This window comes from Malaya genurostris, chromosome 1 (assembly GCF_030247185.1).
Source record: "Malaya genurostris strain Urasoe2022 chromosome 1, Malgen_1.1, whole genome shotgun sequence".
Taxonomy (NCBI): Eukaryota; Metazoa; Arthropoda; class Insecta; order Diptera; family Culicidae; genus Malaya; species Malaya genurostris.
The window spans coordinates 111538589-111553774 of record NC_080570.1 but is presented as its reverse complement, the minus strand read 5'-3'; the positions used below and the strand labels follow the sequence as shown (position 1 = coordinate 111553774).

The window sequence follows — 15186 nt, the reverse complement described above, 5'->3', positions numbered from 1 at the left end:
GATCCGAAACGGTCGATCACGCGCGATCGAGTTTTGCTCGGGTCTTACCGTCGCGTACACAGTAGGGTGTCCCCCATTTTTCGGCATTCAGTGTTTTTGAAACGTAGGGAGAGATGATAAATGCAATGATAGTAGTATTAAAATTTTGGATACGTAAAATTCCTTGCTAAGTCAAAAAAAAATCAAAAGCAGTTAACATCATCCAAACGGGTAGTTAAGACACACCCTGATGGAACAACTTCCAACGAAACTCGGCACACCTAGCAATTAAGAACACGCGCGCATGCACCTAAAACATAAATGATGGTTGCGTTTCTCGTCTCGATGGGTAAATGTTTTGATACCTATATACAGCCTCACAGACAGTACGAAATTTGTCAATGTTCGTGAATCAAAAAGTCCCTGTAACCCGTTACGGCTTCAAACACAGATTAACGTATTGCCCGTTTATCTCAAATCTATCGGCAAACATTGGGTTGTTGTAGACCGCCTTCAGCGTGTCGTATTTACTTCCACACCGGTTCCTCTCACCGAGACCTAGCTTATTCTGCCCGTCATCGGCTGCCGGCAGGGTAAGTTTTAAACAACCTTTTTTTTTGTAGTGCTGTGACGCGCTTCTCGGCACGCATTTTGTGCTGCCATCAGCTTGGTTCAGCAGTTCCACACCGGTCGTCTCGGGTTCAACAACGCAGCTCGATCGAGGATTCTCGGCGGGTGCAGCATCACAAATAAAACGTGAATCTCAGACACACCTTCTATAATAGATTTCATGATCAAATGTGACGGTGGTTCAATCAAATTGATCAGTGTACAACAAGAAAGTGATAACCAAATACTCATAGCCTCAATTGATTTTTGCAATTAGACTCAGATCGATATCAAACCAATACGACAGGAAGTTATGAATGTGACCTGCGCCATGAAGTCATTTTAGGTTAAGAAAATTATTATTTTTTGAGCAACGATTTCCGAGAAATAATAACCCAAAACGTGTGTGTCATTGAATCGTTGATCGAATGCTTTCGAGAAGTCGCTCCGATCTAGTTTCACATTAACTAAAGGTTAATATTGTTTCCTACCATTTTCCAACTCGGATTTTATTGCCGATCAATACTGTCTCAACTCGTCCTAATTTATTGATACCTTTGATAGTATCAAGGCCAGCACAGATGGCGGGTTCCGCTATCTATCAGCGGCCGCGTCCTCATCTGTTCAGTAGAGTTCTATCTAGTTGAGGTAAAATATCATAGTTTATGGTTTAGGTTTATTATGTAGTGTTTGGATGCCGTGAAATCTGTGAGGTCAATAAAATAAAAAAAACAGTTGACCACTGGTTCAGCAGGAAGTCTTTGAAATATTCAGGTGAGCAAACGAATCAACGGCGGGATCACAATCGGACTTGGATATGAGTAACGGCAATGGAAACGGTTATGGTGGCAGCAGCAAGAATCTTAAGAAGAATTCGGTGACCTTCAGGTAATGATCAGCCGCATATGTCTATAGCATCATAGTAAATTAAAGATGTAGGCATTTAGTCATTGCATGCATCACTTTTGAGAAGTTGCACTGCGTTGTAACCTTCTACTTCGACAGGCTTCGATAATCGGTAGCCGTACGGAATAATTACAAGTAGTCTATTCTACTAACGATCATGGTCGTAATTTTCACGGTACATTAGTCAAAGTTGAACCAGATTAGCTATCATATATCATTAAAATACTCAACAGTGTAATGTACAAAGCTCAAAATTTTACTTTTGGTATTAAAAATGCCTTACTCTTCGCTATACGGGACCAAGATTCAAATAAAAAATTCAAAAGTAATAAACGCGTAACCTTTTTCTGTCATAATCTTGAACACTAATAACTCCGTCAATTTGTTAATGGATTGATATAATTTAACAAACAATCGATTCGGAAACATTTAACTTAAACATGTATGACAACGTCGTTTCAGTATTTCAATAGCATACTATTGAAAAATTACTTTGAATCGACCTATATTTTTACGAGCCAATCACAGCGTGCCATCACGATGTCATCCGTTTGATTTCTCTCGCACGGCCGACGGTTTCGATCGTTGCTTTACACCTCGAATTTCATTCAGTAGCAGCTCTGCTTCGATCGGTATAGGGAGAATTTACGTCATGCAAGAAGAAACATCACTCCCTTCTGCATCGTATGAACCTTCGCACAAAAGGAAATCTATAAATATATGCCATTTTTCCATTTTCACTTTTGTGGATAGCTGCCTGCTAATGAAATAGGTAGCTTATCTAGTAAGTGGATAACAGAACTGGGTTGCATCCATTCGCTCACTGGATAGTCGGTTTGGTGCTGTGAATGAATGCCATTTTCCGTCTACTGTATTCGCTTGAGTATATTGAATACCAATCATCTGTTGATATGATACTCCGGTAACTAGAAAGTCAATTTAGAACTATCGGCGATAGATTTTTCGGACCTAATTTGAAGCGCTTGTATCTCAGTGATTTGTTGAGTGATTTGTCACATTTAAATTTAGTCGTAAAAGTATTGTTTCAATATTGTACGCTTAAAATGGATTGATTTGTCGACGGGGTCGTGCGCATACTCATTTACTTGCGAAACGGTGGTCGAAACGGTAACCTAATGTAATAGTTAGAAATTGAATAGAGATCTTATGAGGCATAATATTCGCATTAAAAATGGTTGAAATTCGTCTCGCCAACCGCTCTGGTTGGTGTGCAGTGCGGCACTCTATGCGGGCATGCCAAATATATCCAGTATGATAACTTTGGTTCACCGGTGAACGATGGGGTTGCGTAAAGCGCTGTGCTTATATTATTTTTCGATGAACATTAGATTAGGTTCTAGGTGCAAATGACAGATTCTCTTTGTTTACTTTTTACACACCAGAGTGTTTTCCATTTCCATCAAGAGTAACGCAACCATTCCTGCGACGCTCCAACATTCCAATACCACTTTTGTAGAACGATTTATCTTTTGCCTCAAAATAAGCCTCAGTTTCAGCGATAACCTCTTCATTCGGGCGAAAATTCTCACCGGAGAGCATTTTTTTCAGGTCTGCGAACAGCCAGTAGTAGCTGGGAGCCAAATCTGGCGAATACGGTGGATGTGGGAGCAATTCGAAGTTCAATTCATGTCGTTTTGCCATTGTTTTGATTGACTTGCGACACGGTGCGTCGTCTTGATGAAATAAATTTTTTTTCTTTGCCGTATGCGATTGTTTCTTTGCAATTTCAGTCTTCAAACGCTCCAATAACGCTATATAATATTCACTGATAATAGTATGTCCTTTCTCAAGATAGTCGATAATTATTACACCACACACATTCCAAAATATCGAGACCATAACTTTTCCAGCCGATTGTTGAGCTTTCGGGCGCTTTGGACGAGGTTCACCAGTTGCTGTCCACTCAGATGACAATCGTTTTGATTCCGAAATGAAGTGATGAACCCATGTTTCATCCATTGTCACATATCGACGCAAAAATCCGGTTTGTTACGTTTAAACATGGCCAAACACTGCTCAGAATCATCAACACGTTCTCGTGTTGAATAGAATATCATGAAATGTCAACAGCTGTCTTTGAAAGTTAGCATTACCTGAAAAAAGGTGACTGCATTAAAACTAGCGCCATCTATGTGTAAGGCTCGGGCTTTTCAGCTCATGTGTTGAAGAAGGATGTAAGTTTGGGTCGTCAAATGGTGAGATAACTAAGTCCTCACAAGTCCCTATCTCATGCCTCCCCGAGCGTCTATGATGACATTTGGTCAATAGAACGGCGTCGACTGGGTGCTATCGCCTTCTGCGTTAGTAGCAGAATGAGAGGGTGCGAAATGGCTTGTAGGTTGAAGCCCATCCAAAAGTGCAGTGTTTATCATAGTATATTACAACATATAATTCTGTTGTTTATTACAGCGTAACTTACACTGCGACATTAACTGTTATATTGTATCATAGCATATTATTTCACATATTATCGTCTTACACTATTTTATGTTATTATATACTATGCTGTATGGTATTATACTGCATTGCATTATATCATATTATATTGTATTATATTATATTATATTTTATTATATTACATTGTATTCTATTATATTATGTTCTATTGTATTGCATTATGTTGTATTATATTATATTATATTATATTATATTATAGGCTTTATTATGAGTAATACTACGTCCTCTGCGCAAAATATAAATTTGTTTTCCTTAAAAGTTATCATTTTTAAAGTAAATTTCAACTCAATATCAAGGTCGTCACAAGGTGAGCTTGGTTCTCACTGGTTCCTGTTTCATGCCTATACGTGTATCTGTAATGACAAATGGTCTATGGAAGGCGTTGATGGCAGAATGAGAGGATGAGAAATGACATATAAATTGAAGTTATATAATATCATAGCATATCGCAACATATCATTTTATTCATTCTATTATTTATTATATAATTCATAGTACTATATTATTTTGTTTTTTATTATTATTTTCATTATTATATTTATTGTTATTATTATTAATTTGTCATCAATAATAATAACATATATTATTTTTATAGATGTGGATATTATTATTGTTATTAGAAGAGAAATATTCAGTATTGCGAAGATAGAAGAGCATAACTGACACTCTACATTAACTGTTATTTTATATATTGATTTATAATATATTATATTGTATGACATTGTATTATATTATATTAAATTAAAATATATTATACTATATTATGTTATATTATATTATTTTGTAGTATTTAAGTATTATTATTATTATTATTATTAGTATTATTATTATTATTATTATTATTATTATTACTATTGTTACCATTATTATAATCTTTATCATTATCAGCTACATTTTCATTTCCCTACTACACATTTCACTTTACACATATGTTATTAAATTGTATCATATTATATTACGTCATATTTTGTGGTATTATATAATATTACATTGTACTATATTATACTATATTATGGTACAATGGTTGGTATTGTTTTATATAGTATTGTAATACATTTTTTTTAATACACAATTATAAGTGTATTATATTGCATTGTGATGTATTAAATTTTTATATTTTATGCATAATAATATTTTATTATATTCAGTGTCGTATAGTGACCAAACTATATTATAATATATTATGGTATATTTTACTATATTATGTCATATAACATTATGATACTATTATATTCATAATAAAATATTATAGTAGACTATAATACACTGTACCATACGATTTTTCACCGTTTTATACTATATTGTGTTTTATTGTATTATACTGCCGGAAATTATATTAAAGTGTATTATGCTACATTATATAATACTATGCTCAAGTACATTGTAAGGGAAGAGGGATGGGAATGCATCAGGGTATCTTACAAATGAATGACTGGATGAAGGAGTGAAATGTCAACCCGATTCACAGGGGAAAGCTGTGTGTTTTCCCCAGAAGGTCTGAAATGAGTAAGACGCACCCTTCTAACAAACAAACCATCAGGCAGGTTTAAGCTGGTACAGCGAATTCTTTTATTATATGGCCGGATGTTATTGCTGGAAGGCGCCGGGTCCTCAAAGCCCATTTTGGCCTTCTTAACAGCAGTAATGTGAAAGTTATCTGATAATCAAATTCGGATCTACTGTAAGTCTACCTGCATCCACTGGTAATGCCTTGAACTGATGGTGGCTTCACACATACATACATACATACATACATACATACATACATGTGTTGAAGAAGGATGTAAGTTTGTATGTTTGTAACGGCATAACTCCGGTACTACTGTACGAATTGCCACCAAACCTGGCACAGAAACTTCTTGCTCTTCAAAGATGGTCATAAGCGTCATTAACATGGGAAGGTTATGAAAAAAATAATATATTTGACGAGAATTGATACTTTTTTAACCCCATTGAAACATTTTGCATGCCATAGATATGATTATATGGGGGTTGAATGTAGCAAGTGCCTTTAAAAAGGGGAGTGTAATGTTGGTAACGGCATAACTCCGAAACTAATGAACGAATACCTATCAAACATGGCACATATATATTTTCCTCTTCAGAGATGATCATAAGGATATTTTTATGAGGGCGGGAGCGTAGCAAGTGTCCTTAAATGGATGGTTATTTCTTGCTCTTCAGGGATGAACCCAAGAACATTTTTTAAGGAGGAGACCGTGTAGCAAATGTCCTTAACAAATATGATGGGGCTGGTGGTCATGGAAAAATTTATCTAACGTGACGAGAATCGATAATTTTTAAAGACCGTACAAACTTTTTGTGAAACTCAAATATGGTCTCAAGAGTATTTGTGAGGGGTTGGTATAAAGAGAATCATGCTTTCAGACCTATCGTCTTCATTTCCAAGTTATAAAGTAGTATTCAACTTTGCTCCTGAATGTTATGAATAGTTTTGAAACGCTTATTTTCACGAAACCTGTGAGGACGATCTTTGGCAGATCACTTCTGATATACAGAATATATAAAAAACATAAAAATGAAATGAGTGGTGTATCACAAGTTTCTTTGGATGCGATATTTTTTCATTGCGTTCATGACATAGCATTTAAATTAACTACACATTAACATTTATTCAGGGAAAGTTAAAATGTAAAAGAAAATTGTCATTTTTGTAAATTGTCTATAAATTAAAAGTGCATATATTAAACGATCTGCCCCTTGCTGTGAAATTTTTTGCGAATAGTTTAAACTTTTTGTCAAAATTTGTAATTTTTGATATTTATTTTCTAGAAAGTAGTTGTAATTTACTTAACAGACGAACCATTCCAAAATTCGACAAATAGGAAATTTGTTTAGTACTGAAAAAAAAGGCGGGTGAGTAATGTCAGAGACATAACTGGATGTCGTGAATACGAAAAAACTGACACGCTCCCATCACTTTTCCGAATATCAGTTAGTTGATTGATTGTATGAATTGTGCAAGCTTTCCTCTTTTTCACTAATAGAGTTTGAAGCGATGCACCTACATTAAAGTACAGATTAGTTACATTAAACAGCTACTACTCTGCAACTATATATTCCAAACTTGAAACAATTCCTTTTTAATTTGCTAATATAGGAAGCTAGGTACAACAAATTTGTAGTTTATTTTTATTGAAGCTATGAAGCTCGAAGATATCTGATTCTTCTCGAAATTCCAGTACGAGACAATTGCAATGGCCTGGTCTGAAATGTATCTACGATCTTCGGTATGCAAGAGTGATTCTAATAATAATAATAATAATGATAATAATAATAATAATAAAAATGATAATACAGATTAATCTGTATATATGGCAACCCTGTTTCGCAAGGCATATTTTCACACGACCCCATACTAGTATAAAGATGTGTTCAACATTCGCTTTCGCATTGCCGTTCGTAATTGAATGTGTTAGTAATGGTACAAATCTGCTTTTCTACCTGTTTTCGGAGCCATCGTTCTGACGGTGTCTCGTACGTAGCTGCTTTAACTTAAATGACGCTATTTCTCACATCACATTTCCTTTTATACGTGCTAGTGGTAGCGGTGGACGGACTTCCCCTTTGTTAGAATTCCTTTCCTATACGCAGAACGGGAAACAGTGAAACGATATAAAAGAGAAAGTTAGCAGAGCGGCAGCCAGTACTGAATTGGTCGTCGAGCTGTTAACTGCGTATTGTGGAATTTTTACGCAGAAACACGCACACAGGAGGAACAGTTAAGGGCAAGGCAAAGTCCCGCTTAAACCGTGCTGGTCTGAAGTGCCCAGTTGGCGGCAGAATCCATCGTTTGCCTCGGAAGGGTAACTACGCCGAGCGTGTCAGTGCTGGTGCATCGGTCTATCTGGCGGCAGTGATGGAGTACTTGGTTGCCGAGGGGTTGGAATTGGCCGGTAACGCTGCCCATGACAACGAAAACGAAAATCATCCCTCGCCATCTGCAGCTGGTCATTCAGTAATAGCCGTTCAACCGAGAAGGTTGTGTATAGAAGCGTACAGTTTAACAACGCTGGTTAGTTTACACGCGTTAAATACGACAACGGTTGAACTACAGGTAGAGACCTGTTGGCAGCAGCCGTTAAAACGTATAGTCGTGCTGCATAAGAGAGCCCTAGTGCTGGGCCAAGCTGGTGAAGGAAACAACAAAGGGCGTTTCCCAAACTCTACCCAGGCCGCAATATACAGCCACAAGTGCTGAGCAGGAGAGTGCAAAGGCACATCGAAGAGGAAGAGTGCAAAGGCACATAGAAGCAGGAGAGTGCAAAGGCACACCGGTACGAAGGCACTTCGGTGCAGAAGCATATCGGTGCGGAGCACTAGGAAGAAGGAGACAAGACAACTCGGTCTTTCCACTGCCATACAACACGCAGGTATACACCGGTGACCTGCGCTGGTTACAGCTGGCGAAGACGAAAGCAAATCGGAATTCGAGTGGTGCTGGATGTCAGGTAGCAGTAGCATCACATCCAACAATCAGCATCCAACAAGAACATCTAGAGCAACGAGAATCTACACGGCAGTGCAACGGAGATAGACAACAATTTCAAGGTAGAAGTTTTTTCTTTTCCTTTTGATTGAGTACTGTGTAGTCTTGGTTTCATTTTTTATTTAAAGTTTGATTAAAAATTTTAATGTGATGGATGAATCCATGGACGTAAATCCTAGCATGAATCCGATACCCCCACGAACGAAAAAATATCAGGAGAGCTCTTCTGGGCCTTGGATAGTCTTTTTTAGACGTATATCAAAGCCATTAAACATTTTACAAATTAATAAAGGTTTGACATCACGATACTCTTCAATCAAAGAGATCATAAAAGTAAATAACGATAAAATTCGTGTTGTGGTAAATAATTTGAAACACGCGAATGATATTGTCTCTTCGGAACATTTCAATAAAGAGTATAAAGTTTACATACCCTCCAAAGATGTCGAAATTGACGGTGTTGTTTCCGAAGCGAGTCTTTCGGTAGATGATTTACTCAAGCATGGTGTTGGTCGTTTCAAGAACTCTATGCTTGAGGGTGTGAAAATACTGGAGTGCAAACAACTGTACTCAGTAGTTCATGAAGAGGGAAAGAAAGTTTATCGCCCATCAGACTCGTTTCGAGTGACATTTGCCGGGTCTGCGTTGCCGTCCCATGTCTATGTCGATAAAATTCGCCTCCCTGTTCGGCTTTTTGTTCCAAATGTAATGAATTGTACGAACTGCAAAAAATTCGGCCACACAGCTACTTACTGTAGTAATAAACCAAAATGTATTAAGTGTGAAGGGCCTCATAAAGATAATGATTGCAACAAGGATATTGAAAAATGTATTTATTGTGGAGAAAGTCCTCATGAGGATATTTCAGTATGCACTGCATTTAAAGTACACAAAGACAAAATTAAGCTTTCTTTAAAAGCACGGTCTAAGCGCACATATGCAGAAATGCTTAAAACGGTCATTGATGTCCCCCCTTTGGAAACCGAAAACGGGTTTTCAAATCTAGAGGAACCAGAGGACTCTGACTCTGACGAAAATAGTGAAGGTAATTCGTTTATCACTACCCAAGGGTCAGTTAAGAGAAAGAAGTCTTCTTCCAAATTACCAAAAAAGACACCTAAAATTTCATCTTCAAAAAAAGATCCCCGTGTTAAACAAAAAAAGTCAAAACCAAAGACTGTGCCTCCTGGTTTGTCAAATTCACAAACCAATCCAGGATCTAGCACAGAAAAAGGTAATAATCCTGTGGGCTCTATTTCACAGCCACCAACAGGATTAATGAAGTTTTCGGAAATTGTTGAATGGATTTTCTCAGCATTCAATATATCTGAACCCTTAAAGACCCTCATAATGGCATTCCTTCCAATAGCTAGAAATTTTTTGAAGCAGTTATCAGCTCAATGGCCAATTGTCTCAGGTTTTGTATCTTTTGATGGATAATTTATCACCCGCCGCAAATGATACAATCACTGTCCTGCAGTGGAATTGTCGAAGTATCATGCCAAAACTTGATTCATTTAAAATTTTATTGCATAGCCAAAAATGTGATGTATTTGCTTTATGCGAAACATGGCTTACTTCAAACATAGCTTTAAATTTTAATGATTTTAACATTATACGTCTCGATAGAGACTCTCCGTATGGTGGAGTGCTTTTGGGAATTAAGAAATGCTATTCCTTTTATAGATTAAACATCCCTTCAACTTCTAGTATAGAAGTTATTGCTTGCCAAATAAACATTAAAGGCAAAGATATTTGCATAGCTTCGGTTTATATTCCTCCAAAAGCACAAGTTGGACAGCGACAGCTTAATGAAATGGTTGAAGCCCTTCCTGCTCCACGATTGATTCTGGGGGATTTAAATTCGCACGGAATGATGTGGGGTTCCGTTTACAATGATAGCAGATCATCTTTAATACAAAACATTTGTGACAATTTTAGCATGACGGTATTAAATATGGGTAGCATGACACGGATCCCAAGACCTCCTGCACGCCCAAGTGCATTAGATCTATCTCTTTGCTCAACATCAATTCGACTAGATTGCACCTGGAAAATATTGCCTGATTTACACGGTAGCGATCATTTACCAATCATCATCTCAATTAGCAATAGCAATTGCATTGCTACTTCAGCTAGTATTCCATATGATTTGACAAAAAATATCGACTGGATTAAATACCAAAGTAGTATCTCTAGTATTTTGAATTCAATGGAAGAGCTCCCTCCACTTGAAGAATATGACTTCCTCATTTGTTCGATTCTGGAGGCAGCAGAACAATCCCAAACTAAACGCTTTCCTGGGCCAACGACTAACAGAAGGCCTCCCAACCCCTGGTGGGACAAAGAGTGCTCAGAGGCTAAACTCGCAAAACAAAATGCTTGCAAGACGTTTCTAAAACGGGGAGGAGGAACTCCTCAGAATTTTGAAAAACTTATGGCTTTAGAAACCAAGTACAAGAGCATACTTCGAGCCAAAAAATGTCAAGAGAAACCTCAATGAGCACTCTTTGGAACACGGCCAGACGAATGAGGAATCGTAACGTGGGCAATGAGAGTGATGAATACTCGAACCGATGGATATTTGACTTTGCTAGGAAAGTTTGCCCAGATTCTGTTCCTACGCAGAGCATTATAAGGGAATCTCCTCCAAATAATGGTTTTATTAATAACCCATTTTCAATGATGGAATTTTCTATAGCACTCTTGTCTTGTAACAATAACGCTCCTGGGTTGGACAGAATTAAATTCAACTTGGTGAAGAATCTGCCCGACCTCGCAAAAAGACGTTTGTTGGAATTGTTCAACAAGTTTCTTGAGCAAAATATTGTTCCACCTGACTGGAGACAAGTGAAAGTTATCGCCATTCAAAAGCCGGGGAAACCAGCTTCCAATCACAACTCATATAGACCCATTGCGATGTTGTCCTGCATCAGAAAATTGTTCGAAAAAATTATTCTACGACGTCTCGAAACTTGGGTCGAGACGAACGGTTTGTTGTCAGATACTCAGTTTGGCTTCCGTAGAAATAAAGGGACGAATGATTGCCTTGCATTACTTTCGTCTGACATCCAAATTGCCTTCGCTCAAAAGCAACAAATGGCATCTGTATTTTTAGACATTAAAGGAGCATTTGATTCAGTTTCCATTGATGTTCTTTCAGACAAGCTCCACCAACATGGACTCCCAGCGGTTATAAATAATTATTTGCACAACCTTTTGTCAGAGAAACGCATGCATTTTTCATATGGCGATTTGACAACATTCAGAATTAGCTACATGGGTCTACCGCAAGACTCATGCCTCAGTCCGCTCCTTTATAATTTTTACGTGAATGACATTGACAGCTGTCTTGTAACCCCATGTACACTAAGACAATTGGCAGATGATGGCGTGGTTTCAGTTACTGGACCCAAAGCTATTGATCTGCATAAACCATTGCAAGATACCTTAGATAGCTTGTCCGTTTGGGCTGTTCATCTTGGTATCGAATTCTCTGCGGAGAAAACAGAGTTAGTCGTCTTTTCAAGAAAGCATGATCCCGCGCAGCTTCAGCTCCATGTGATGGGAAGAATGATCCAACAGGTTTTAACTTTTAAATACCTCGGGGTGTGGTTCGATTCCAAATGCACGTGGGGAGGACACATTAGGTATCTGATAACGAAATGCCAACAAAGAGTAAATTTTCTTCGAACAATAACAGGATCTTGATGGGGTGCTCATCCGCAAGATCTAATAAAATTGTATCAAACAACGATACTTTCAGTGATGGAATATGGATGCGTTTGTTTTCGTTCCGCTGCAAACTCTCATATTATCAAACTTGAGCGAATTCAGTACCGTTGTTTGCGAATTGCCTTAGGCTGCATGCATTCAACACATACAATGAGTCTTGAAGTTCTGGCGGGAGTTCTTCCATTAAAAGATCGATTTTGGGAGCTTTCATCACGCCTGCTAATAAGATGTGAGGTGCTGAATCCCATGGTAATTAATAATTTCGAACGACTAGTCGAGCTTCGATCTCAAACAAAATTCATGACAGTATATTTTAACCATATGTCACAGGAAATCAACCCTTCAAGATATATTCCTATCCATGTCAGCCTCCTAAATGTCCCTGACTCAACTTTATTTTTCGACACATCCATGCAGCGCGAAGTGCGTGGAATCCCGGATCACCTACGCTCGACGGAAATCCCAAAAATATTTTCAAGTAAGTTCAGGCATATTGACTCTGAGAAAATGTTTTCCACGGACGGATCGCGAATTGAAGAAGCGACAGGGTTTGGTATGTTCAACAATAATGTTTCGGCCTCATTTAGGCTTCAAGAACCTGCATCTGTTTATATAGCAGAGCTAGCAGCAGTTCATTATAGTTTGAGTGTAATCGTCACATTATCTCCAAACCATTATTTCCTCTTCACAGATAGTCTGAGTGCAATTGAAGCCATTCGCTCAAACATGACTGGCAAGACTGAACCGTTTTTCCTGGGCAAAATAAAACAGTGCCTGAACGACATATTGAACAATAATTATCTAATCACTATAGTCTGGGTCCCGGCTCACTGCTCCATTCCTGGCAATGAAAGAGCCGATATTTTAGCCAAACGTGGTGCTATTGAGGGTGAAATTTATGAGCGACCGATTGCTTTCAACGAATTCTATAGCTCGTCTCGCCAAAGAACACTTGCCAGCTGGCAAGCTTCTTGGGATAGAGATGATCTGGGTCGGTGGATGCACTCAATTATTCCGAATATATCGACAAAGGCATGGTTCAGGGGACTGGATGTGAGTAGGGATTTCATTCGTGTGATGTCCAGACTCATGTCCAATCACTACACGTTAGATGCACATCTCCTTCGAATTGGGCTCTCCGAGACTAATCATTGTGCTTGCGGAGAAGGTTATCGGGATATTGATCATGTCGTTTGGACATGCGTGGAGTATCGTGATGTCAGATCTCAACTAATAAATTCTTTGCGTACCCAAGGTAGACTATCCAATATCCCAGTTCGAGACATTCTTGCTTGTCGTGACCTTTCATACATGAAACTTATTTATCATTTCGTAAAGAAAATTGGAGTTTCAATTTAATAAAGGCCCCTTTTAAGACTTAGCTCTGATCCCAGCTGCGTCCATGAGATCAACCAATAGCTAAATTAGAATAAAAGTTATGTAATGATACAAACAAACTCGAAACAGTTTATGAAATTATCAACAAAATGTCAAAAAAAACAGCTTATTTTATAATTTATAGAAGGTAATCGTTTGGTTCAAATAATATTTCCGAGTAGATTTCATAATTTATGACGAGTTACCTAAGATGATATTTAAGCTATAAGAGAATATGTTTTAATAAATTCAAAACGTTGTGACTATGTTAGAATTAAATTAGGATAAGAATATTATGTAAAAGTGATGCTACGGCGAAGAAAAACTTATGTAAACTGCCTTAAGAAATAAACGTATTTATGAAAAAAAAAAATCTGCAGCTGGCCATCCGTTGAAAACCCCGTCCTTTTCAGGATGACCACATCACTGTGATAAAGAAATATTTAGAATTGCTTTAAGTTTAGCCAGTTCTGATACGCCTGGAAAGTAGAATGCACAAATCAAGTGGAAACATTTGTTCTAACAATTTTTGTTTTCGGCCGCATACTAAAGTAATCGCGACAAAAATACATATTGATCTGTGGCAACTCTGTTTCGCACGGCATATTTGTATACTAGTATAAAGATGTGTTCAAAATCATCACTTTCGCTTTCGCATTGCCGTTCGTAATTGAATGTGTTAGTGACGGTGCAAATTATTTTAACTCCCATCTTGATGAATCTTTTGGTAGGAAATATTGAGATCTGAGATGGTTCTCGTGTGTGTCTTGTTTCGGCAATGGGCCTTGCTGGACTTTTTGGCTGCCTTTTTCGGTGTCATTGTGCTGACGGTGTCTCGTGCATTCATATCGGGAAACAATGAGACGACAGGTCCTCGATGTTGCTGTCGTGTGTTTTGTTTCGGGAAGAGTTGCTCAGCAAATGGTAGAAAAAATGAACCATTCAACTTTTATATGGATGCTCTTGTATAGATACAGACATCTCGCGTTCTGATTGGCTGGTGCTGTCATGGGTTAAATCAAACAGGTTTTTCAATAGTGTACTATTGAAAAACTTCAATATTGTTGTAATACACGTTCGAGTTGAAGATTTTCGATTCTATTGGTAGTTAGATTATATAAATCCTTCTACAGAACACTGAGCTATGAGCTTTCAAAATACGAGAAAGGCAAACGCGCCTTATGAATTATCTTCTTTGATACTCGTTTATACCAAACATTTCAGAAAAGTTTAATTGTTAACTATTTAAGAATATGTCACACAACTGAAAGTTTTATCATAAAATTGTGATCATATTTCCGATGGCATGTAGCAAGAATTATGTTGATTCGTTAGATATAACAGGAGATATTCACGATCAAAAACTTATCACTCTCTCAGAGGGTAAATTTTGAAAAGGCGCCCCATAGTAAAGTAAGTCGTATTCACGACAAAATGTTAATAAATAGTATGATACTTCAATTATTTATATACTAAATGATTTTGTTTTGAAGCATTTATTTATTTATTTATTAAACAACCTGATATTGTGTATTGATATCACTGGAAACGTAATCATTATCACAGTAAACATGAATACAAATGGATTAATT

The 15186-nt window shown here is 37.5% G+C and overlaps 1 protein-coding gene across 2 annotated transcripts in view; it reads left to right on the top strand.

Annotated features, from left to right (window-relative positions):
* Positions 1–672: 672 nt before the first annotated feature.
* LOC131425418 (proton channel OtopLc-like) overlaps positions 673–15186 on the top strand; it is a 31806-nt gene continuing 17292 nt past the window's right edge. The window contains exons 1-2 of one of the 2 annotated variants that reach the window (XM_058587320.1): positions 673–934; positions 1263–1476. In XM_058587320.1, coding sequence (XP_058443303.1) covers positions 1406–1476 — 71 coding nt within the window. In that variant the 5' untranslated portion in view covers positions 673–934; positions 1263–1405. Of the gene's footprint in view, positions 1477–15186 lie in introns of both variants that reach the window. The other variant, XM_058587319.1, reaches the window with a different exon arrangement.